This window comes from Cyrtonyx montezumae, unplaced genomic scaffold, assembly GCF_038088225.1.
Source record: "Cyrtonyx montezumae isolate F1298 unplaced genomic scaffold, pur_monq_1.0 scaffold_10, whole genome shotgun sequence".
NCBI lineage: Eukaryota > Metazoa > Chordata > Aves > Galliformes > Odontophoridae > Cyrtonyx > Cyrtonyx montezumae.
In genome coordinates, this window is record NW_027071826.1 from 35314780 (window position 1) to 35341168 (window position 26389).

A 26389-nucleotide genomic window follows, 5' to 3' on the forward strand; every position below is an offset into this window, starting at 1 on the left:
ACTATTGCAAGTTCCAGTTCAGTCTGAAATAGTGATGTCCAAAAGGCTTGTTACATGGTGTTCAAAGCTCCTCCTCTAGAAGACTAGGGAAGGATTATACATTATGAAAGAGACTCCTTTCATTCTGAAACGAATGGCTAGCTGTATGACTTACTGTGAACAGGGATTTGTTTTCATTAGCTTACTGCAAGGGTGTTTAAAAGAAGATTTAAGGAGAATTACAGTTAAGTGTTTATAGTTGGTCTAAAGGACACCTTGCAAGACAGAACAATATCTCTGTTACCTCCAACTATTATAGCTGGGGGAAGAAAACTGGAGCACAAGTCCAGCTTTTAAAGCATTAACTGCTCAATTAACACTTCTCATCTGTACAGAGTTCTAGAAAAACAGGAAGTTCTGCCTTATACCTAGTCAGGTAGATTTAAGAGGTTCTGAAATAAGCTTTCTGAAAGTAATTCACAATATAGGGATAGAAGAACTACTAACAGTAGCAGAGGAAAAGGCTAAAAAAAAATCACACAGAACAGTTAGGTACATGAAGAAAATAGAGGTTAAAGGCAGCTTTGCCAGATGACATCAGTTTGTACTGCTAGTTCATCACCTGTCACGTTTCCTCCCTAGCATCACATCAGACATTTGTTTATCTGCAATGAAAAGACTCACTAACAAACTTAAGCATGCTTTAAGATCATTTATCCAACATAAAAGATGATCTGCTGGAACAGAGTCATCATAAAAAACTGCTGTAGAAACTGTTCAAATTACCACCAAAAAACTTAGATTTCACAGTAAACAATACTCTAGCAAAAAACCTACTATACTGTTTTAAAAGGCAAATATGACAGCTGCTGCTGTTCATAAAACAGCTTGTATGCTTTCAAGGAAAAACTCCCACTTTCAGAAACATGAAGCACAGAATGCTCACCTCAAACTATGAGACAGAACTTAAAATCACATGCATAACAAGCACCTTTCAGATACTTTTCTCACTTAATGTGACGATAGTTATAACAACTTCTTTGTCAACAAAACTTATATTCCGCAAACCATGCCTAATAAAGCAGTACAAGCTCTAAGATTCCAAAGCAATTCACATATTCTTATGTATATACATCTGGAGATGTTTTTGAAAACTTGACATATGCAAGTGCTTCCCATAAACCATTCTTACTGCTGTCATATACATATATATATACCTGTAGAAGAAGCAATGCGTCCTTTTCCCTCCCTTTCCATTTCTATCAGCCGGAGGCCTCTTTCCACATAGCTCTGGAAGAACTGAGATGAATTTTTCAGGAAGGGCTCAATATCTGCATCAGAATATTTCTTTTTGTATTCATACAGCTCCGCCAAGCCCTGTAAGGGAAGAGTTTCTGTGCATTACTACAACATCTGCATACACTATTCTACTGCATCACACTTTCTTCCTCACAGAAAGAGAGCACTTACCTCTTTAGTGTTCTCCTTGGAGCCAATCTTCTTAAATATTTCTGCCAAAATATCATTCACTTTGGCTTTTGAAGCTTTTTCTTCCTAAATTAAAAAAAAAAGGGAAACTTTTAAGCACAATCTTCTCTTAAAAACAAAGGGAAGTTCAGACAAACCCACAATACCCTCATCAGATCTGTCTGTTTGCTGGATATAGAACTTCAAAAAAATACAAAGAACTTTACAAGTGTTTAATATAATCACTGTTACAGAAAAGGAGAATAAAGAAATGACCAAGTTGTAAAGTTGAAGCTTCTGAGAGGCCAGTGTTTAAGATCTGGTCTGGATATGGTTAACCGATTGTAATGAAGTATACTAACAACTAGTATAAAGCCTACATCACACACCTCAGTGTCTCAAGGGACCATCTTACCCTGGCACATATATACAATATTTAGGTAACAATAGAAATACACTGCAAATTTCTAAAGCAGCCATAAATAAAAGGAGGAGACAATTTACAATGCTACTTGCTCATGGGAAGAGTAATCCCCTCTCCACAATCGCTAAATACACTTATTCAGGAAACAAGCTTGTCATACAACATATTCCTATTACTTACTATGCGAGAAGCTCCTTTTTCTGTATCTTTATCAGCTTTGCTTCCAGACTGGTCCATGGAGTGTTTCATTACTCTACACAGATGAGCCTCCAGCTCAGATTCATTTTTGTTTTCTATCATCGTTAAGTGATCCAAGATCTAAACAAAAAAAGAGGCAGAAGCTTTACAAAGTACACAAACAAACCAACTTAAAGTAGTTTTCAACTGATGCCAGGTCTGACCTTGGGCCCTTTCAGCTTGCACAAGGTGTGAAGCAGAGTCTTCAGTGTCCTTATAGGAAACTCGCTCTTACACTGCTTCAGCTTCTCTTTGGGAAAGACCTTCATAAAAATATGGATATCCAGCAGAATCCGATCCAGATTGATGCTATTAATGGTTTCCGGAAGAAGACGCACCATTCTCCACAGACACTGGAAGGACAGGTTGACTTAAAGCAAGACAACTCAAGGAAAAAATATTTAAGACTAGATTATACAAAACTATCTTCGATATGTTTCACTTTGGTACCGCATTATTTGCGTGCTTGTTAAAATTATCAGTACATATTGTCTCTCTTTAAATAGCAGCACTCCAGATCTTCCTTCAGAAGTGATGCATGAAACTGCACATAGTAGTATTGACTTCACTACCATTAACTGGAGATGGCATTTTGTGTGAGGAAGTTTCAGCAAATAATGCAAAGATGCCAAGTCCTGAACACAACACAATGCCCCAGGTTTAGCCTTATTAAAAAAATGCCTATATTGTCACTAAATCACACCAGTTACAAAAGGGTGCTGTAAGACACATGAGCCAGTTCCAGCCTGGGATTGTCTGAACACACAGCACACTACCATGCCTAAGCAAAGCAGCCAAGCAGGTGACTGTACTGTGGAGCACATATGAGCATGTATAATCTCCTGCAGACTACTAGCAGGTGTTAAGCTTTCAGTATAATTCAGTGACTTTGTTTTCTAAACAAATAAATATTTGAAGTTATTATCACTTATTTTTTACACCACCTGTTCTTTAAAAGTAGGCTGTTGATTCAGAAAAGCAGGTATTTCAGAGTTCAAAACCACTAGAGGCTCACCTTCATGACAAGTTCCGAAAACTTAGGAGAGCTGGCTGTTGCTAGCAGACTATCTTGCAGTAAAACAAGCAGAGCACTAGAAGGAATAAGTTCAGTTGAAGGGAAAGCACAGAAAATGGCCAACTTCTCAACACAGTATCACACAAGAGACTATTCTGGTTGTTTATGTCACACTGTAGAAGAGCTCTCTTTTTACAGCACTTCAGAAGCATTTAAGATGCAGTCTACTGAAATTCCAAATGTATATAACCAAGCTAGTTTGCTTAGCCTGCCTTCAAGCAGCAGAGAGTATGCAGCCAAGCTACAATTACCACTGATGATCAGCAACCATTCTTTCATCAACAAGCTAAACAATTCCATAGACATAATTATTTGCTTACAGAATGACTAATGATCACAACCATTTGTTCAAGGAATACAGAAGAAGAGTTGAAGTGGAGCAACAGTCAGTATTTCTCATGTTTTTTTAAAAAACATACCTCAGAATGTTGGTCTGGTCAGACTTTTCAAGAACTTTCACTACCAAGAGATTGACTGATCGGATGACCTGCTCACCCTCCTCAAGGTCTTCAACCCGAGAATCCAGCATTAATGTAATAAGACCATGCATCAGGTCCTTCAGCACACCAGTGGAGGCTTCTCGAGCCAGACTCTCTATCTGGAACAGCTACCAATTGAAAACAGGGTTAGAAGACTTCCTTGTATAAAATACTTAAAGGGATTTCACTACACTACCACATTGGACCCTCCTGCTTCCACTATACTACTTTGGACATTCCTGCTTCATCCCTCAAAGGGAAGGTAACTTCTGAAAACACTTAAACATCCAACCAGGTACTCAGAACAGAAACAATAGAATAAGAAAACAGAATTTAACAGAAACAGTGTCTGTAAGCTACTGAAGAAGTAAACAGGCATTCTTCCCTCCCCCCACTACTTATTCTCTGGTCACTCCCAAAGGGTGCACTGCTGAGCAGATAACTAGCAACAAACATTTCATAAAAACAAGCAGTATGCTAGCATAGGTACAATTCAGTTCTGCTCAGATACTCCATATGCCTGCAACTTCAGAACATAAATTACTTGCTTTTCACCTTAATTTATAGGTCAAAGTCTTACCGATATCATGCTCCCAATAATACAGCTGTAAAGTTTCACTATCTCATCTTTGTCTAGCTTCTCATCTGCCATGTGTGTATTGTAGATTAACCGAAGTTGCATAAATGTAGCTATTAGAAATTGGTCAATGTGGCCAGACATAGCTTCTGCTTTGTCCTCCTGTCTGAAAACTTCATCAATCTAAGATTTAAAAACAAAAGAGTATCCAAGTCAACATAATAAAAACAGTGCAAAATAGCTGTAATTTTAAAAAGTTATCTAAGAATAGTTTTGCTCTTAACAATTTGCAAAGGCATTTCTAGTCTAAGCTTTCACTTGAAATGAGTAAACTACAATTTACAAGCATCTTTTGCTAATTACAATATATCATGTTACAGTTGTATCTCTTTAAAACATCAATATTCTGTACAGTCCATTTCATGCTGTCATAGATCATAGATTCAGCAATAAACAACTTTGTGAAATCTGGACAAAACATTTCTACATAGTTACCATACACTCAGAGTGGGCTTTAACTATGAGGGAAGACAAAATTCTTCTGCTGAGAGCCTGCCCAGCAGTTTACATTCAAAAGTTAAGTTTCATTGGCAACAGTCTGCTTTTTCAGATCTGTAGTACAGATGCGTACTTGACAAAAAATACAATGTACCCCTCCCCCCCCTTGTTTCTGTGTTAGATTCTATTCTACAACATCCAAGTGAAATTGATATTGCTAAAGCGAGTCAGATGGCCCCTGTGCACTTAGTTTTGTCATCAGGGAGATTCTGAGCAGAGTCCATGTCACCTGACATGTTTGCTCCACCAGAGTGCAGCTCATCACCCTCGCAGAGAAATAGTTTAGTTCAGTATGAATAGTTGCTACCTTAGTTCTCTTACCTGTGCTAGAGCCTGGATGCTTGTGTTTATATCACCACTGGCTACTTGAGAAATGACAAAGTTGATGGTAGAAGCGGTGTTACTGTGCATATCATCAAAGTGTGGCGACACAGCACGGATTCTAAACAGTTGAAAACAGGATTTGTTACCCTTTGAAGAGAGAGCTCTAGTTTATACTGAATTGCTAGTTTTCAGAAACAGTTTAGAGACAAAAAGAGACAAGAATTTCATCTTCACAGGGGACATTCAAGGCAGAAACAATTGCTAATAACATGTCTACTACCATACTTGTAAACTCACAGATAACACATTTAGAAAAAAATCAGTGCTGTCTTAAAAATACATACAAGGCGAAAACATAAAAGCAGAACTCAGGTTTTTCATTAGAAATAACAGCTATCCAGAATTCAGAACAGTACCATAGATAATGACTTTGAACCTTTTCAGAACCGCTGACACTTCATCTTCTCAGATGAAGAGGTCTGAATGTACAAACTGGTCATTTCAGCTTCTCCAAATAGTTCTTAAATAGCCCTACTAGTTTTATTTAGATCTAAGTAGACTCACTTGGGCTCAGGAATCAGGACTGGCTCAAAGATGTCATCTAGTTTATGCTGTACAAGTGCTGGCATCTCGCATTTGACAGTACCGTTGTCATTTTCAATTTCATCAAGATCCAGCTGAAACTCCCGCGGAACTGTATGCGCTGTCTCAGAGTGACTGCCCATATTGCGATTTTGGCTACAGAAACCAGAAGAGAGACGTTTATTATATACAACCAACAGGCAAAAGTACTAGTACTAGCATCCACTGGTAGCCCTCAAGCTCTCATAATAGAACAGCACACTCTTCAGAGATATGTTTATTCAACTAAAATTAAACTCCCCTTTGCTGTTGCCCTAGCTATTAGTAAAACAAAACTTCAGAGGTCAGAAGAGCAGCTGCTAGTTACTTGTTTTCCTATTTACTCTTACAAGATGAGACCCTCCCCCACCACTGCAGTTAGGTATACACTAGCTAGTTTTGTGAGATCACTCAGCACAGTTTAAGGCAGCCTGTGTTCCATTAATGCTTTGAGTTCATGTGTGGGTGCGTTTTTTAAGACAATGAATAGGGTGCATGTGTACACAAGCACTGCAAGCTCAACTGAATCTAGGACTCTCCCATATAGCTTGTACTTCATACTAGATTTCTCAAGGAAACGTAATACATTATTCTCAACAGGAATTTTTTATTCTAAGATGAGGAGCAAGTGGTAAGAAGACCGTTTCTGAGCTTTTGTTTCTGAAACCAACTCTCCAGGCTCTGTTTCACACGTGCTCATCCAACTGTTTTCATATACTTGTTAGGACAAGCATATAGCAAAGGGTCCAGATACATGCAACACACAGGACACTCTTCCAATACTTCTAACAGCTGTCTACCAGAAGTGCCATATCTGCCTGCAGCTTTATCTATAGGCACCTTAGTAGAAACATTAGCTTTTGGTTCCTTTCTTTTGTTCGGATCATAAATCTACAACTGGCCGTGATAATCCTGTCATCCTCTGGAAGGGATGACTAGGATAGAAACTGAAAGACAGAAGAGCCTTGGCACCAAGGAGTTAGTGGGCAGTACTTACATCCTATAAGTGCGATACATAATTCTGTCCATGGAGAAGCAGTGAAAAAAGGCACAAGACCATTTAGAAAGATTTCAAGACAGACAAAGACAAAAAAAGTTTCAGACATTTTGTTTTAAATTATTTGGCCAATTTTCACAACATGCAAAGATGATGATACACAAAATAAAATAACATAGCTGGACATGGTATTAGCACATACACTATACCACCTGCAGACCATAACGTATCATTACATACTTCAGTTTAGAAGACATATCCTCAGCTGGCCCCTTCCGCAGCATGCTAGCATTAGCACTGATGTTTTGGATACGCTGAGGTTTCTCCTCTGCCTGTCTCACTGGAGCAGCAGATGGTCTCTTGGCTGACCGTTTTATTCTCTCCTCCAACATGCTCATGTCCTTCTCCGATAGCTAAAACAAACAATGATTTCACCCCATTGAATGGATTTCAGAAATTTGTCACCTACAGAAGGTATATACTTATTATAGACTGGTTTTGCAAGTCCAAGACAGGTCAATACCCCCATCTAGCAGCACTCTGACAGGGTCACTAGACCGTCAGATGCTTCTTCAGGAGCTAGTTAATACATATTAAAGAGCTACAATATGAAATACAGCCACTTCTAGCCAACATCGTTTCCAAGAAACAAGTCATTTTTAATTAAATCCTGGCACTATCGATAAGTCAGCTTGTGTAGCTGAAGAACAAAGAACACCCATCCACAGCCCCTGCTCAGGAATGAGCATTGCTATCATACTGTTAGTAGTTTAAGTGCAGTTAAATGAGCAGTCTATGCTCATTGCTATCATACTGTTAGTAGTTTAAGTGCAGTTAAAAGCTTTGCTGAGAGAAATCAAATTCAGATAACAATAGGAGAAAATGGTCTAAAAGCTCTTGACACTGAAGTTCAAATTCAGAATATTGATCTGTTACGCACAGTGATTGTAGACAACACTGAACTAACTCCCTCTCCACTACTAGAAACTGGGGAAGCAGGTTATGTTTTGCCATCTTTAAGTATTACTGCATTTTAGACTACATGGCTAAAATATGATTTCCAGAGAACAGCAGCAATACCATGCAACTCAGTACTACACTGACCTTAAACACTGGAGTACAATAAGCTAAAGCCAAAAGAATAAAACAATAAACCAACAAAACAAGATCAATATCAACAACAAAACGTGCTATGACCAACCAGAACTAAAACAGTGTGGACCCCTACGCATATTGTAAGGATTTAAAGAAATAACACAAAAGTATCGTATTTCCAGTGACACTTACATTTCCAATCAGCTTGAATACTTGGTCACCATGAACATTATAGACAGTTACAATGGTGTTCAGTGCAGCATTGCGAACAGTGTTGTCTCTATCACCAATATGAGTTGCCATTTCTTTCAATGCTTTCCCTGGAGTTGGCTGGCACACATTCATGCCATATGATTCAACCAGACATCCAAGCTCTTCCAGGCACTCTAAAGGAAGAAAATGACAAATGCACATCCAAAATTAAAGCTGCTAGAGAAACAGTCCTCTGACTTCTGTGCTGCTTGAGAATTCAATATACACTATACAGTAGTGTGAATCACAACGCTCAGTTCATTAACAGAACGGTAGTTCCCTCCTTGTGGATAGATGCACACACTCCAGGTGATTTATGAGATTGGAAGCACAGATGCATCTAAAAGCTGTCAGCCAAATATTTCCAATTACCACGAAATACATGATGTTGAACTTCACAACTAGACAGTTGTAAATTTGTAATACTGTATCACAGAATTTAACCATCTGGATTTTATCAGAATGAAATGTTTTCAAGGTGACCATGGAGCTGTTTGAACTTCAGGAATTATTTATCATACAGTGTTTAAAGTAAAACAGTTGAGACTTGTGTACAGCATAGAGACTTCTTTTCAAAGCTCTGATCATATCATCAGATTCCCTTAGTGACTTGGAGAGTACTATCATCACTGTTCTCCACAGATGTGTTTTACTAAAACAAGCCTACTCAAGGACAACTCAAACTTAATGTTAACAGTAATTTAATACTGTTACGCCTTCCAAAGGTGAAAAAAGACAGAAAAGAAAAAGATTAGTTTTCTTTTAAATAAGATCTCTAAAAAGGTTATTTACAAGTGCATATAATTCCATATACAGGGCAAATATCATGTTCCACTATAAGTTATGCTGGCTTTCCAGGATGCAAACCAATACAGCTTAAAATTGAAACTGCTTAGTATATAATGCTATTTCCCACCTGCACGCTGTTTTGAGTTTTTAGATTTTGTCCCCTCCATGATGAAAGTGAACATTTTGCTGGCTGGATATATGAGACACATCCTATTCAGGATAGCACGGACATCTTTGCGAATTACATCTTTTGGTTCTCCTACCTAATAGGAAAGGAAAAAAAAAGTCAGGAAGAAATACAAGATGTTTCAAACAGTCTTCATACTGATGAATAGTTTAATGTTAAAACAGTCCAAATATTCTCAATGCTAAAACTGCTTCTGAGAAAAGCCTTTTAAAGGCAAAAATACAATACCTTCAGAATGAACAAATTACTATAGCTTTTGATGTAATGTAAACTTGCAATTTTCCCCAGAAAAAGTAACTTCTGTACAATTAATAGTACCTTTATGATGAGATATGGGATGAAAGATGATGCTTCATTCTCAGTAAGGTGATACTCTTCTTGACTCAGCATATTGAAAAGCAATTTAAGGTATTCAAGAGTTTTCATAAGAACGCTTGTGTTGGTATCAAAGAACCGAAGGGTGAGCCACTTCAGGATCAGATCCAGGCAGCTGATGACTCCATCTTTCTCATTTTCCAAATGCTTCAAATGATGGAGGGGAAAAAAGAGGGGCAAAGTGAAACACACTGTTTAGGAAATCAGAATAAGGAAAGAGCTATGCCCATTGAGACAGTCTACACTCACTGACTGAATTCTAAGAACTGCAAGTACTCAATTTCAGAACGCTGTGCAAGGTAAGAAAAATTGCTATTGAATAAACTGATGTTTTCTCTTCAAAAACATCGTGCTTATTCATTATCTGAAAAGTTTCAGTCTCACAGTACAGCTATCTCTGTCTTCTCAGAACATTCCTAGTTGATTTTAATTCAAGATGACATAGCAAGGAATAATTACTTTTATTGTTATCCACTAACACAGATCTAAGCTTACCTCAATCATAACAGTCAGTGCTTTGTTGTGGTGCTGGAAGTCTGCATGAAACATCTCATCCTGTAACCATTTGGCCACACAACTGGACATCTGAGTTTTCAGCTGCTCAATGTATTCATCACGAGGAGTAGTGAAGTTCCACTTCAACACCTGCAAGAAGTCAGCATTCGGAACTCAAAGCAAGCAGTACTTTCTGTTCTTGAAAGACTCTGCAAATTGCATTGCTTTCAGTCCTTTTTTCATAATCTGTTTTCTAAGTCCTCTGATTATCAAAAGATAAGGGGAAAAATTCAATGGTGTTTTCTCACCTTGGCTTACATAAAAGATCCTGTGTTGAGCAGATATCTTTAGGCTGTTACCTTAATTACTACCAACTACTTGAAGTGGTTGTTTTTAAGCTACACAGGCCTAATCACTAGCAAGTAATCAATCAGTATAATCAATCAATAACACACGTTTTAAGTAACTCAATTTCCACACAAAAAAAGCCTTAAGAAATACTGTTCAGAGTCCTAGAACCCTAACATCAGTTACGCACAAAAAGTTGACCAACTTGACACTACACAGCAGATGATCATCTCCTGGAAGCTGTAAGTAGTTATTTTACAAGGACATATAGATGCACAACATTTCATAAGCAGATAAACATCACAACCAAAGTAATATGGGCCTGTTCAAGACAGCTGGGGCACTAGATAATCATCCCAAAGGACAGACATATTACAGCATTTTCATGCCATAGCACATTTAATTCTAAATGCCAAAACAAAAGGATGTTAAAGTTAATACTACTTCAAAACAAGAGAATGCATTCACATCTTTCTTACCTTCAGTCCTTTCTCATCTTTCATTCTCTGTTCTTTCCCATTTGGGACTATGATAAAAATGGGACCTGATTTGTCATCATCCTCCTTCAAAGTAGGCTTGTTTAATATTTTCTTCCCCTGTACACCCTGAAAAAACAAACAAAAAAAACCCCAAACCCAAGGTATTAAGAAGCAATGCAAGACATACTCCTTAGTTCAAGCAATAGCAAGCATTAGATACCAGCCAACCTCATGCTGCCTATGTATATTAGAGCCAGAGAGAAGCTGAAAGAATAAAGTTGATTAGAATTGTTAAAGTATGTGCTCTGCTGCTGTGGAAGCAATACTCATAACAGTGTGTGCAGCAGTACCCTGTGGAAGATGACACACGATTCTTGACCAGTGCACCAGTTACCCACACATCCCTAAAACCCGATGTAGTACCTGTTTGATAGATTTGCTCTTTGTCAGACTGGTATTGCCTTTACTGAGGCTTGTATTAGTTTTGGACAGGCTGGTAATGCCCTTGGACATACTGCTATTAACATCTGTCTGCTGTAAGCAAGCCATAAAAAAAAAAAGGCTTTGTTGTTAGAGACTTATTTACTTGCAAGGGTTACCACTCCAAATGTCTTACATGAGTTTTTATTTATTTATTATGTTTGCCATAGAGGCAAGAACTCCAGAATCAAAGTTCTAACAAACAAATAATAATCTCAGGAAGCCTACTACACCCTTCAAAGTCTGTTCCATTCATTCCCGTCTGGAGCTGTATCAGTTATTTAACAACATAAGTTTAGTCATAGTTAGCAGTAGAATTATAGAACAAGGTTTTTTTGTTTAGCTTTAGATTTAACATAAAAAACACTGCACCAAAGAATAAAACCAAACAATTTAAGCATGAACTGCTGAGGCTATTACTATGCTTTTAAACATACTCCTTCTTTTGATCCTGTGCTAAAGGAGATTTCTTTCAATACATAGGCTCAACACTATTGTTCACAGCAGAACAGCAATGGTAAAAATAAATTCTCAATTACATGAAATCAAGGAAGCAAAGTGAATTTAGAATACGGAATGAGCTGTTCACAATAATATTCTTATTTAAAACAATTGTTTTATTTAAGTAGAAGATATAGAAACACTAATTTCACAAATCAGAAAGGCACAGTGATTCTTTATAAAAGCAGTCCCTACAAAAGGCTGTACTTTACCTTAAATACGTTAATCTAGATCTTTTAATTTCACTAAATGTCACACAGAATAGAATCATTACCTTAGTTTTAGAGGAAGTTCCTCCTACTTTGGCTTTCTTGGAATCAGGCTTGGATTCCATGGTATTAGACCCTGAATCTTCTGCAAAAGCCAGAAAAACAAAGATCATTTCAAACCACCAGGAAGCCTATTTCAGGTCAACATTAGTTTATTCTGTCCTACAAACAGAAAAAACACTCACAAAGGCATTATCACACATTACTATAATTATCTTATCACGTACAAGTCAGAAGATTTTTTTGTCATGTTAGCACATGAAATTCTCAAGATCATAGTACATCAAATTTGTCATAGTTTAAAACATAAATAGTCATTAAAGTGCTGTTTCACCAATAAATCACCTTAGGAGAACAGAAATCAATCCTGTTTTCAGTTATTTCTCAGAACTTGAGAGGTTACCTGATGTAGGTTGGAATTTGGCTGAAGCTGCTCCCCCTCCTACTCTGGAGGATGCTTTAGCAGGTGGAGCAGGTTTGGCTGGCATGTTGGCTTTGGCTTTTTCAAGCATGGCCAGTACCTGGTCTTTGGAAGTAGGCTAGAAAGCAGGGGAAACAAAATAATAGATTTGAAAGGATTACTATCTCAGTACGTACCACAGAGAAGTAAAAAAACAGTACTTTGAAGTAGGATATTCTCTAGTTAGGATTTTCCATGACACTTAGAACATCCACACTTTCAGATATGCCCATTCTCAGATGGGACACTTTGCCATTAGGTTTGCTTCTGGAAGATCTATAGGAAACACAAACTGGCAGCCTGTTCCAGGGGAGCAGTCCTATGAAGTTAACGGAGAACCCTATGAATAATTGTATGAGTAAGCCATCTTTAGTACATGTTCAAAGGCATAGCTTACCAGTCACTGTCTACGAGCAGGTAGATTTCTTTCAGAAAAATACACACTGTATAAATAACAAGCTCTCAAGAGCACTAAATCAGTTGTGGCCATGGTCTTTCTGAAGTATAGAAAACTTGCAATCTCAAGATCCTATTTTCAGCCCCTGAAGTTCACGGCAGGCAAGCATTTCCATGACCGACGATAAAATGAACTAAGCCATTTAACATTCACTCATTCAAAGTCACATTACCCACTCTTAGTCACAGCAGTACCTTCAGCTTGCCAGTGGCTTTTGCCATCTTCTCAAAGCCAAGATGCATCATAAAGAATGGCAGGGCATCCTGTGCCTTCTTACGCACATCCCCATTTCGATCTTCAAGGCAGGAGTAGAGGTGAGGCACACATAAGAGCAGATCAGAAGGAACAGAGCGGAGTGTAGGCAACTTGTCAGCCAACCAACCAAGAAGCTGTTAAACAACATAAACATAGTATCAACAATAAAAAAACAAACACTGAATACAGTATTTGAACATGCAGCTTCTTTAAAAATTGGAGCCTGATCAGGTTAAGATTGTATGGGCTGTTTCCTTTGTAAGGAATTTCAGGTCTAGAAGTACAGCTGATAAGTAAGTTGCACATCATTAGCCACAACATATTAACACACCTCCATCTCTGTTCATCACTGTGTTAATTCGAGGGAAAACAGAACGGATCCTAAAATGGTGTCCAAAAGAGGTCCTATCTCCATTTTAGAGGCACTGAAATCTAAGTTACAGCTATCACCTTGGGGACAGCTCATTAGCCTTGTAAGGTTTAACAATTTTGTCAGCAAGAACACAGTTGCTTCCTGTTTACTCATGTAATGGTTGCATTATGTAATACTAGGTTGCTTAGACAAACTTAGCCCATAGCAAAAAAGGTTATTTTGAGTAAACACACACAAAGAAAAGTTAAGAGAAGCCTACCTCTTGTCGTAGGAAAGGATTTTCTTTTTTGAGCTCCTCAGACAGGTCTTCTCCTTCCAGCCACTCTTTCATGCCAGTTTGTTCAGCCCAGGCATTCACAGTTGCTAGTGCAGCAGCTCGAACGTTATTCTGTAGCAACAAAAAGAGTTAAAAACAATCCTATAGAAGGGTCAGAAGATTACAACAGAAGACTCTGCATCATGAATTTTGAAACCTGTTCTCATTCACTGCTTGAAAAAAATGTAGGATTCAGAATTTAAATTTAGTGATGCCACCAGATACAGAAATCAGCATATCATATACCTATCATTTTTAGTAGTAAGTTTAATAAACAAAGGCAAAAGGTTATCTTTAGAAGCTCTTCATACTTGCTACCATTCATTAATGAGAACTTCTGAGTCTCCTGAATCACAAGATAGCTAAAGATAACTAAAGATAAGGTTGACTTCTAAAGAATAAGGTCAATTTATGTAATGGTTATAACAGGCTTAGCACATCCATACAGCAGAACAAGCAGGTTATAGAACCCGTTAGTAAATTCAGGACAGTCTTATTTCAGGTTTGTGAGCCAAGGTCAAAACAAGAACAGGTGAGTCCTTTACTCTTATCCAATTTGTACCTTTAGTGTTTTGTTTTTTTAAAGATAACTTTAGAACAGTGTCATTTATTGAAACAATTAAATGAAATCAGAAGTCAGATTGAATCTGTGATTCTCCAGAACACTGCCAGCATCAACATCACTGTATACATAGGAACAGATTACTCTCTTGTAGGCTGAGTATGAGGTAAGCTGATACTAAAGCTAAAGGATATGTTACTTATCTTACCATATCTGTTACACAGCGTTACATTTGCACTTAGTCAGGCACCTACCTGTCAGCATCTTCATTAAAAACTTGCCCATAGAGAACAAGAAATCTCCTGTACCAAAAGGGGACAAATGTATTTGTCTACTTACATGCTACAGAATGGTTTTCTTAATGAATCAGTTAATCTACTGTCAGCACTGTCTGACTCAAGACCTTCCTCATATTCCAGAACACCAACTCCATAAATCTAGCAGAGCAGCTATTAATGCAACAATGTTTGGACGAGTATACAATCCTCATCAGTATCACAGAACACCGTCATTGTAACACCAATAACACAGGTACTGTGCATTTGTACTGCACATTTTGGTGATAATACAGGTTAATGTGAGACTGCCTTATCCTTAGTCATATACTTGCAAGTGAGGACAGCTTGCTATTTCCTCAAGATAACTTGAGGGGTGAATAAAAAAAACAAAAACAATTCACTCAAAAAAAAAAAACCCAGTTCTTTAGACTGAGACAGCAATCTAAACTAAAACTTTTTTTTAATCTAGATTTTTATGCTAGTCCTACCATTGCTTGGAAGAAGTAGATCCAGTTTCATTATTATACTAAATAATTTCCGCACCACAATTTGTGCAAATTCTCAGAACTGTGCAAAACTGAATGCGTTAATGGTAATTTAAAATTTGCACCCTTGCAACTGCACCAAGTAGTTTTGAGCTTTAAATAGAGATAATGAGCTCTTCAGATTACACAAGGGGGCGTCTGTTTTGTTAGAAGCTTTAAGTTGTCTTCTACCCATGTGACTTTCAATTTGCTGGATTTTAAATGTAAATTAGGCTCTTCAGAGGGATCCTAGAGAGGGGAAAGGTAGATACAGTGACTTATAAGCAGTACCAGAATAATACTTGCCCTCTTCACAGAATAGGAAGGATTTCCAGCAGAAGGAACTATCAGATTGAGTGCTGCTCAACTCCATCTTCAAAACTGTCAGTACTCAGGGCATCAGCAATTTTTGACAACCTGGACTAATCTCCACGTATTAAATGATTTTATTTTGTTTTAAAGTGATATTCATTTATTTGTGGCAAGCAAGACTTGCTGTCAATCCTACCGGTACAGACAAATTCATCAAGCTTTCTGCAAAAAGAAGCAGTCTGTTTTGAAGTCCATAACATGGAGTATTTTAGAGTTTCTGCCACTTCAAAAAGTAACTAAGAGTCAATGCACCTCCAACTCCAAGGATGCAGACCCATGAAGTATTAACATACTGATGCATACTGACATGCAAGAACATCAGCACACTGTACTTCAAATACCAGCACAGCTTATCAGTAGACTAAAAGATATTTTGCTCCTTCATTTGTAGATTCAAGAATATCATAGGTTGTAAACACGAAGCTGGCTTCTCTTGCTTTCAAATACATGTGGTCCTCTGAAGTAGGAAGCCCCATGGAACTAAAACACAGAAGCAGTTATCTTCTCCAAGGTAATGACAACCAGCAACTTCGAGTAAGGAGGGAACCATCTATGTTCAATATCAAGCAGCAGTTAATTAGATGGTACTTGCTAAACTAATATCACCTTATGCTGAGTGAGCTTAGGCCTTCAGAAGAGCAGCCCTAATCTCCAGGCACTTCACTGGAAGAGTTCAGCAGGGTTTGAGGGAGATAAAAGGAAGATGATGCTCTTTCTCAATCTCCATATAAATGCAGACTCGTGGAACTGTGTCAAGTACCTTTCTGTTACAGGCACCATCGACAAAACTAGTATTTCAGTAAGAATCCAGTTTTGACACATCTTCGGCAGCCTCCTAAGCTTTTGCTGCTAGGAGGACTGACAGTTTTAACCTGCTCACCTATTTTCTGCATCCTTTCCTACTCAAACACAGAGTAGGAACATCTGAAATACATCACCTCTTGATGACTGCCTGTGAATTCTGGCACAAACCATTAGCATCTTCTCATGCTTTCCTCTCCCCACTTGCTCCAAATAGCTTTTTCCCCACAGTCATAACTTTGATTTGACAAAGTATCTTGACAAGTTCAACACTGACTGTATACAAGTTTTGGTATCTGTCAGTGTCATATTTCAACCTACACTTCAGAAGCCTCCCACACAGTAGCACAGAAGACAACACTGCACACTGGAATTCACACTGATGCATGAAAAGAGTTCTAAAAGCAACTTTAGAAGTTAACGAGGTTTTCTTGGTAAAGTAGTGTATATACATCCTTCTCAGACTGAAAATACCGTTATCATTTTTCATTTAAAAGCTGAATTATGATGCTGAATCCATTTATTCAGAAGCAGTAGAATATATCTCATACAGAACATATACCAAGGATATCTTATTTGGATAATAAGCTGTCATTTAAGCAAGAACAATTCCCCTCCAGAAAACCACCATCACAACTTTCATAAGCTTCCAAAGCTTTAATTACCACCCACATCACAAAAGCAAATAGTAACAGTTATTCTCAGGCAAACTGCAGGTAGTGAAAGGTAAAAACGAGAGGTACTGAGCATCTTACCTTACTGTCTCCAAGGACTGTAATGACAGGAATGCCCAAATTTTTCACATGCTGTTTGATATTGGGGCCCATTGCTGTTGCCAGCTGCTGAAGAATGCTCAGTGTTTGTTGCACCTGTATATAAGTAGAAAATCTTTGAATAAACTACAGTTAAAATCATATGTACAAAACTCCCAAGTCACATGGGGAGAGTTAACGTTGCTGTACATCTAGGATTTACTTCAGAATGCCTGTTAAGTGACAGATAAGGATGCATTATTTGTATGTACATCACCCTGCATTTTCCTCTTTTTTTTGAGGGATTTTTTTTTTTAATAATACAAAGCAAAGAAATGCTTTCAAGAACAGGCAAGCATCACTTCTGGAAATACACATTTCACTGGTTTTAAACTACCTGTTTCATGACATTGCAACAGCTTTGAGCCATAAACTATTTCTCATTTCTGAATCTTGCTCACCTACATTTCTGAACTAGAAATAGGTGAAGTAGGTTTTCAAATAACATACCAAGATTTTATTGGAGTCATTGAGACGACTCTTCAAAGCAGCAGGAAGTTCTCCTATGTTGGGCTGTATGAACTTGGCATCATTAATGATGCTTGTCACTTCATCCAGACCTTCCTTTCGCATCTTCCAGTTTTTGTCCCCAATCTTAGCCACCAGCTCAGCTGTGATCTTATCACTGTATAAGACAGAAGAAGTAAAAAATTTTCTTAGTTATCTGCCTTTAGTAATCTGAGTGCTTCAATAACACAGATTTACACTTATAAAACACTTCAATTAAGCTTTGAATTGCAGCACAAATGCCTTCAAGTTGTAGAAGACAAACGCACCCAATATCTGCTCTCGGCAAAAGATCCACAACATCATTCCCAACATCCTCCTGTTCCTCCTCTTCACCATCATCCCCACTTCCTCCACTGTTCCTGGAAATGCCACGAGTTGGGGCTGGTGCTGTCTGTCCTTGCATCTGCAAGCAAGGAAAATATACAATGGCTATTTTAGAGCATGATATTAAAGGCACTTGCACAACATAAAGGTGCTATTTCAGTGCAACAGAGTTTAAAATATTAAAAAAAAAGCAAAACCTAAAACAAGGAACTTATCAGTATGGGGATAAAAGAAACAATTGGTGTAGCTAGGCACAATGCACTTAGCTCATCAAAGCAACTGCTACCTTCAAAAATCCAGTTCACTTAAAAGCAAAGGTTAGACCACAGTATTACTACACATTCCAACTACAGCTGCTTCCAAGTAGTTTTAGTGATACTTGGTGTTAAGAATGCTATGCTTCATACCTTTTCAAATTCTGCATCTATCTGAGAGAGAAGGGCAGGCTTCTCATCCTCAAAAAACATTCGCAAAGGAGGTCCCACATAAAGATACATGACTCCCAGCAAGGTAATGGCAGAAGTCCTTACAGCCTGACAGAAAAAATACAAGAATTCAGTCTTCACATTAAGGACTGATCAAAATTCTGAATTAAAATAAATTTTCTTACTGGATTAGTTGCAGCAAGAGCTGTCTTCACATTATTGATGAAAGCTTTGACATTCAGTCTGTGGGGAAAAAAAAAGATTCCCATGAGTACAATTAAAAAAAGCAAAAAATCAGAATGCTAAAGATTAATAAAATGCAGTGAAAATAAACAGATGCATGCAAATCACTGAGAAGCAGAAAATATTTGCAAGTATTAGTATCTTAAGTACAGCATATTAATAGATCAGTTTTGGGAATAACTTGCTATGAAAGTCAACACAGTAAACCTAAGGTAGTGAAAATTAAAGACTATTTACTACAGCTGTAGAGTTTCTTAAATCACTACAATTCCATGATTGCTGAGACTGAAATCCAAAGAACAAATCTAGTCCTATTAAACACCTGATATGTGGCTACATAATAAAAAGTACTACTTCATTAACCTGCATCAGGATCTTGCTGAAAAAGGCACAAATTTCAAAAACAGTAGTTTACAAGAGGAAGAAGGAAGGTTTAGATTACTGAATCTTTTATACTACCGCTGCACTGGAACAGAAAATAGATGGGCCAACACGGAAGCTTCCTTTGTGCAGTTTCAAAACAGTGCCATTCTATTATCATATCAATTCATCCATTACTTTGGTGGAAATACAAACTTTTTAGGGAATTTGTCATAAAATGAAGTGTTACTGAAAAAAGTTTTGAAGACTTAATCAATGCAATTACCCTTTTAACAGCCATGAAACAATTCAGACAGTCACAGTAACTGCCTAAGCAACCAAATAAATCAGCATTTGATTGCTGATTCACTGATCAGAAATTTGTTCTCATGAGTAAATGGTACACTACTGTATACACAGAGAGCATTCAGTTAAGACATAGGCGCTGAGAAATTAAGTACTATACCAAAAAACTATATAGTGATGCATCAGAGCATAGATGTACTACAACTATTGCTCATCCCACTCCTATATGTAGGTTAAGGCACTTCAGAAAAGCTCCCAGGAAGAAAGGACCTTTTAATAGTACTGGAGACAACCTTATTACTCCTGTCAGCTTTTGTTTATACATTTAGAACAAGAAGAGCAGCTAACAAAGCCAGTATCAGAGCTGAGAGAATTAAAAGTTCAGTGCATTTGCACTCAAGACAGAACAGATTCTCAGACCAAGGTAAGAAACACTTCCATTCAAGTTTCTCTTGGAAGACATACCCAGAAAAGCCAAACTCTTTAATAGCACTAGAGAGCCAGTTCAAAGTTTCTGACTGATTTTTAGGATTCTTTTGAGAAAAAGCCATAGCCACAACCTGGAACAGAAAAACAAACATGAGTTTTCATTGTCAAGCCAGGTGACAAAGAACTACTGTACATAAATGAGTATATATACCTCATATATATGAGTATACATACCTGTCAAAACCAAGGTAGTTCAAATAAACCAAAAAAGCTGAGGTAACGAACAAGGCAAAGTTTATTGTGAAACCATAGCATAATGTAAGTGCAGCTGAAGTAAACCACAAGTTATGTACTAAAAGGTTTTCAGAGATTACCTATATTATAGAAATGTACAAGTGTTTGTGCTTTTTTTTTTAAACAATATTTCAGTAAGTTACCTAATCACTACTCAAGTTGTAGTTAACAGCTAACTCAAGAGATATCTTCGAATAAGTCACTGCTGGCCAACACAGGAAACCAAAACAACAAAAAAACCATGAAGATAGAGGACTTATTCCCTGATTTGAAAGGACACTCACATAATATTTCTGTCTTTAACAAAAGAACACTTTTGCTACCCACTCACCTGCTCAGCAGTCCATGGCAGTTGGCATGCCTCAGCTATTGCTGTCATGGCTTCTTTTGCATTGCTCCCACATTTCACATCACCAACCTTGTCCACAAGACCATCCAGTACAACCTGTGCAGAAGTCTTGGAGAAGTTTCCTTTCTGTGCAATCAATGCAACAATATGCAGTTTCATCTGCATCACCTGGAACGTTCATAACAACAAGAAAGTCACTCTTTTATATTCAAGGCCTTAAAAACATGTAGAAATTTAATGTTATTAATACTATTTAATACAAAAAATACAATTTGTGTGTCTACTCAAGTACATACATGCATTTGCCTGAATATAAATAAGTTGTGTATACACATTTTAATACACTCAATAATACTCAGAAATATCAGCCTTTAGAATTTACCTATAACTACATATACACACAAACATCTGTATACACCTAGACACATACAGTTGTTTCCTGAAGCCTCAACTGTAAACAAAAAAAATGTGATTTTAGAGTTTACATTCTCAGTTGACTAAAGAGACAACTGTGGATGCTGTATTGAGAAAAAAATTAATATGCAGTTGGGGCCTTCCTTGCAGTTGGAAAAACAGCTTACAATAAGTAATAAAAATGAACTATTAGTTACTGAAGTAAAAATGCATTACCTGAAAGTTTGTTTCCTTCCAACCAGGTTTCTTGGCCAGCATTCTTACTAGAGCTTGGCAAGGCATTTCACTTCTCTCCATAAGCTCAACAGCCTCAAGGATAAATATCCAAGTTAGCCAAACGATCACAGAATTTAAAACAGACAAACAAAACGCATCAAACTAAACATCCACACAACAGGAAATTACCTGAACTGTCATGTAAGTACAGTATTAGACTAAACTGCAAAAATTCTTAGAAATACAAATTTACCTGAATAGCTTTACTATAAGACCCATTTCTGCAAGTAGCCCATTTTACACACTGAGCCAACACTTAAGTGCAAGTGTTCATAATTCTGCACTTCATTTATCCCTTAAGAAGCGTATTCACAAGCACTTGTTGGCCATTTGAAACCTAGGAGTGTAATATTAAATAAGTGGCTGACAAGAAAGCAGACTACAAAACAGAGACTAAGCCTTAATGTAACCTAAATAAGCCTTTCTGTAACAATCCCCCACCACGAATGCATTCCACTGAAACTATAACATCCTCACGTTTGAATAAATCTGTTCTGGCTTCTGCAGCAATCTCTCAGTGCTGCTAGTAACAGTTAAATAATGTCAATTAGTCATTTCCACTAAAACATTAAAATTCAATAGCAACTGCAATACAACAGTATGAACTGTACATCTACAGTTGATTGCTTTTTGAATCTGAACTCTCAAAGGTTTTTGTGATAGATACCACAGGAAGAAAACAGTCTTCGTGTTCCAGTTTTTGTAGTGTATCATGCTTATTTTCTTCTAACTGCATGAAGCACCACTACCAGCTATGAATACTAATACTGCTGTCTAAGTTTCAAACGTCAACTATTAACCAATTGGATTTTTGATGTTAGGATCAATTGCTGCTTAAAATGCAACCAACAGGGAGTTGCAAGTGTTTTTTCCTAAATCATTGCAAAACTTGTTCAAATCTAGCTGCCTAAGACCTAGCTTTATAATTACTTTGCATTTTTAGTAAACCCATACACATCCTCAATCCATGTACAAATACTTCTGACAAAAACATATCTACATCAAATTAAGAGGCTTACTATGCCATAGTTATGGATTAAGAGCTAATTTAAGCCATGTAAGCCCCATGTATTTCACAAGTACCATTTAACTCATTTGAAATAGCATACTAACATACTGCTACTCTGGTATGTCTTTTAAAGTGAGCTGCCAGGTCTAAAACAAGACAAAAATTATTTCTTGCTTTCTCCTTCCTCATTTCTCTTTTTATTAGTTGTTGGAAACTTACCTTCTGAAACTCTTCCATGGAGGCAAGTCTCTCTTTCCAGTTACCACTGTCCAGCTGCTGGATACAAGAAGCTGGAAGGACAGCAGCAGCTTTCTCTTCACAAACTTCTATCTGCAGACAGATAAGAATAAGGACAACACATTCCACAGGATCCTGTGGTAGCAGGGTAGAGGGCAGATAATACACTGGAACAACTCCTGCTCCTCAATGCACTTATAAAAATCAAGTCACCATAAAATAAAAAAAAGTTGTGCTGTAGGTTGAAAGATTTTGTACAGATCACAACTTAGAGGTCTCATGAATTTAGGAAGCTGCTAAACCATATTGCAACAGAAAAATAATCCCTAAAAAGTTTAGGTTGCAGTCAAAAATTATACCAGGCAGACATTACTTAAAGTTTACTCAATTACTTAAGCAGAGCTAAAATGAAGTATTTAAGATAATTTTGCACAAAGTCTGTGCTCCATTACAATTAATGAGGGGTTGATAAAGATGGACAGGAATAGTTGTCTACATCCATCTTAGATGGAACTCAAGTTATTTTGAAAATGAAAAACTAAAAACCTCAGCATCTCTGTTGCCTGTATTACTCTCAAGGATTGTATCGTCATTTTGTGCTGTATACAATTCACACATTATATATAATGTGGAAAGTACTCATACTAAAGGACGCTCTCTAAAGGTAACTGACAACTTGGAAAAAATTGGAAATAGATCTCATAAAGGAGCAAGTCAGAACTTCAACAGCTTTTTCTTACTGTTTAACCCACAGATCAGGAATGAGATAAACTAATCTACTGAAAGGATATGGAAGGGAAAAGTGGTGTTTTTTTTCCTAAAGTAGAAACAAAGCATCTAATCCATACGTATATAAACTACACGAACAACTACAACTAACAGATCTTCAGCATGTTCTTGACTCACTCTCAACTATGAACGGAATGTAAGAAACTTGATTTGGTTTATTAGTTTGAAATCTGAAGCAGAATACATTGAGCTTCAGTAGACCGTATTTTCAAGCTTTTAATGCCAGATGGATGCACCAAATCATACATCCTTACTTCATCATAAGTAGTTATCGCTACCTTTCTCTACCTTCTACATCTGTTTCTAATTCTGTATCACCATGACCCTGAACATTACATTAGCATGATAATGTTCATTGCTTTTATGATGTGGTATCAAAAAACAGCCAATAGAACAGGTGCACATTAAACAGAGTATACCTAACATTTTGCCAGTCATGAATTCTACGCATTGCTCTTCTTTTATCCAGGGAAAAATACTCCAGTGAAAAATGTAGTAGCTGAAGATCTGATTAACTATTTACACGGAGCAGATAAAAGCAGGACACATACCGAGAGCTCTGATTCAAATATCTCTTTGGCCTCAGGACCCTTCTTGCCTTTAGCCCCAGTACCTCCTGTACTCGCAGCTGCAGCTGGTTTGCCTTTTTTAGGTGGGCCCCCAGGCTACAAAGGAAGCACACAAATTAACAGAGATCAAAGAACTCTCCAATTCATCAGATTCTAAATGAACTGTTGTTTTTCCATATCTCTATGTTCTGACATCAAAATATACATTTGAAAGATACATTACTGGTACCATAACTTACATTTGATCTTCCAGGTATCAACTAATCATAGTCATTACAATCAGATAAATAGAACTGTCAGTAACCTCTTGACAATCTTACTTTCACAGCAGGTGCTTTTTTCTGTGGTCCCGGTTTGGCTGCTGAATCTTTTATGTCTTTTTCTCCAGCAGATCCTGAAAGAGCAGGTGCCTTTCCAGCAACAGGCTTGCCTTCTTTCTTCTCAGCAGCTCCATCCTTTTTACCAGAAACCAGTTCCACCTTCTCAGCACACTCTTTAATCTGACAAAGTGTTTTACATGAAAAACAAAAAAAAGTAAAAAAGAAATGTAGCTTTTTAGTTACCACAACTAGATGTGGTTTATCTTCTCAGCAGTGACTCCAACTTTACTGTTCTAAAAACAGCATTAAGTTGTTCAGTTAACAAAGTTCAGGTATCCTGTAATACAGTAGTAACGTAGCACAATAAAATCAAGTCATCACTTGAACCCATCAACTTACACAAAAATACAAGAACTTTGTCCAGTGAAATAAGTACTGAGTATCAAATCCTACCTAAAAATATAGAAGTAGATCACACATTTGTGACTTAATATTTGTTTCAGATGGAAAAAGAAGCACTGGAAAACACAACCCCCCCGACACAACCCACCAACCAAAAAAATAAAGAAATCAAACCACTTCACAGATGGCCTTAAAGCCAAACAGCTGTATTTAAGAATGAGAAGGTACAGTATGTGCACATCAGTACATTTTAGATATTGAGTCAAAGAAAGGATACTCTATATATTTCACAAGAAAAAAAAAAACAAACCTTCTCCAGACTTCCTGCTGCAACAATAACTTTTAAATAAGACATTTTCAAAACAACTGTGGCAAATCATTGACTAAATTACCTCCTTTCATCTTTACTAAAATGCATTTTACATGCATAAATTGAGTGTTTTATGTTTTATAAACTCACCCGATCAAGCTTTAGTTTGTCAACATCTGCTAAAAAAGGATTCACAGCTTTCTCTCCAGCAACTTTCAGTGCAGTGCCTAATGCTTCAAAACCAGCATCTCTTACTTCAGGAGCAGAATCATTGATATGCTGCCAAGAAATACAGTGTGCATCACACAGCTTGTAGCTCACATCTAAACAAATGTTTAAACCCATGTTCTGTACAAGCCTGTTCCAACCTTTTAAAAAGGTATTTACAACCACTACAGCACGATACTTAATGTTCCATTCCACAATAGAAAGGAAAAAGCAGATCTACTTGAGTTTTCTCATGTCCTGATATACTCTTTTTCAAATACAGTTAGCCTCCCATCCTTGGATGTCTCACACAGCAAGAAAAGTGAGAACATTTCAAAGAACTTCAAGGAATACTTAAACACCATAAAAGTTAAAGAAATTCAAGATCCCACATTCCTTCTCAAATCTCCATTCTGGAAGCAAGGGAACTTTCCCAAAGAAAGGGAAACACATAATAAAGCATATAAATCTTGTTTACACTGGAAGGTCTCCAGTGTACAGGTAGTTCATACAGAAGTTTTTATCCATGGCAAATTAGAAGCAACACTCCAACAAAAGCATGCTATGGATATCTGCAAGAAGCATTTGTCAATGTCCAGCAGTTAAATAGATTAAGACATTGATTTTGTAACTATTATAAGCTAGGCGAGTTCTCACTTCTACAGATAGTTTAATCTCCATAACCAAGCCATCTTCCAGTATGATTTCAGTCAGAATTCCCAAAACAATCCCAAAACTTCCAAGTTAATATCAAAGAAGTACTACTTCTGCTTTTTTTTTTTTTTTTTTAACCTTGAGAAGTGCAGCACAGAAAGGTTTCAACAGGCTTTTTGGCAGAGTAGAAGGTGTGCAGTGACGGAAACTTCTTGCAATGAAAAGGGATGTCTGCTGCTTAACTGTAGGATTTTTGTTGTCCATCACTGCCAACACATCTTCACTTATGTTCTGCAATGTGGTCTATAGTGAGAAAGAAGTTATTAGTTTCAGTAAAGGGACAAAGAGAGCAAATAAAGAGACCAATTCTCAGACAATGGGAAAACAGACAGTGTTTTACTTACAGTAAGGAAGATTGCATCAATAGCTTCCTGCAGTGCTTGCACTACCTGAGGTTTCTTCTCTTTAAATTTCTCTAAGATCGTTGGAACAACCTGTGGAAGAGGAAAAGAAGAAAATCAATCCACTCTTCACTCATATAACTGTAAAACATGATTAATTTATTCCCTGATAAAGAAAAATAATTCGAATCTCTCCTGCCTCATTGGGCATGGAACAGCAGTATGAACTAGTCTGTTCCAGCTTACCTTCATCGTGAAATTCTTTCTAATCAATCTATTAATATAGATTTTTAAGCAGTTGTATAGAAAAGCTAAGAAAAAGCAGATATACAAATTCACAAGT

At 37.2% G+C, this 26389-nt stretch overlaps 1 protein-coding gene and 1 non-coding gene across 2 annotated transcripts in view; both read right to left on the reverse strand.

Moving 5' to 3' along the window:
* Window positions 1–26389, reverse strand: part of CKAP5 (cytoskeleton associated protein 5) — a 45696-nt gene that overhangs the window by 3488 nt on the left and 15819 nt on the right. Inside the window, exons 10-42 of the mRNA XM_065754916.1 lie at window positions 26050–26139; window positions 25784–25948; window positions 24935–25063; window positions 24073–24252; window positions 23735–23848; window positions 22377–22487; window positions 21089–21181; window positions 20441–20626; window positions 19852–19946; window positions 18663–18720; window positions 18460–18585; window positions 17995–18131; window positions 17669–17843; window positions 17162–17275; window positions 13813–13941; window positions 13120–13314; window positions 12400–12547; window positions 12014–12093; window positions 10759–10884; window positions 9932–10081; window positions 9380–9583; window positions 9002–9137; window positions 8026–8219; window positions 6979–7151; window positions 5685–5858; window positions 5118–5238; window positions 4242–4421; window positions 3602–3789; window positions 3123–3198; window positions 2272–2460; window positions 2051–2188; window positions 1450–1533; window positions 1197–1356 (exon numbers count right to left, since the gene is read on the reverse strand). Of these exons, the coding sequence (XP_065610988.1) occupies window positions 1197–1356; window positions 1450–1533; window positions 2051–2188; window positions 2272–2460; window positions 3123–3198; window positions 3602–3789; window positions 4242–4421; window positions 5118–5238; window positions 5685–5858; window positions 6979–7151; window positions 8026–8219; window positions 9002–9137; window positions 9380–9583; window positions 9932–10081; window positions 10759–10884; window positions 12014–12093; window positions 12400–12547; window positions 13120–13314; window positions 13813–13941; window positions 17162–17275; window positions 17669–17843; window positions 17995–18131; window positions 18460–18585; window positions 18663–18720; window positions 19852–19946; window positions 20441–20626; window positions 21089–21181; window positions 22377–22487; window positions 23735–23848; window positions 24073–24252; window positions 24935–25063; window positions 25784–25948; window positions 26050–26139 (4618 nt within the window). The remainder of the gene's footprint in view (window positions 1–1196; window positions 1357–1449; window positions 1534–2050; window positions 2189–2271; window positions 2461–3122; window positions 3199–3601; window positions 3790–4241; window positions 4422–5117; window positions 5239–5684; window positions 5859–6978; window positions 7152–8025; window positions 8220–9001; window positions 9138–9379; window positions 9584–9931; window positions 10082–10758; window positions 10885–12013; window positions 12094–12399; window positions 12548–13119; window positions 13315–13812; window positions 13942–17161; window positions 17276–17668; window positions 17844–17994; window positions 18132–18459; window positions 18586–18662; window positions 18721–19851; window positions 19947–20440; window positions 20627–21088; window positions 21182–22376; window positions 22488–23734; window positions 23849–24072; window positions 24253–24934; window positions 25064–25783; window positions 25949–26049; window positions 26140–26389) is intronic.
* LOC136044034 (small nucleolar RNA SNORD67) lies at window positions 4958–5068 on the reverse strand. The gene has a single exon (XR_010621783.1). It is a non-coding gene; the product is annotated as a small nucleolar RNA SNORD67 (small nucleolar RNA).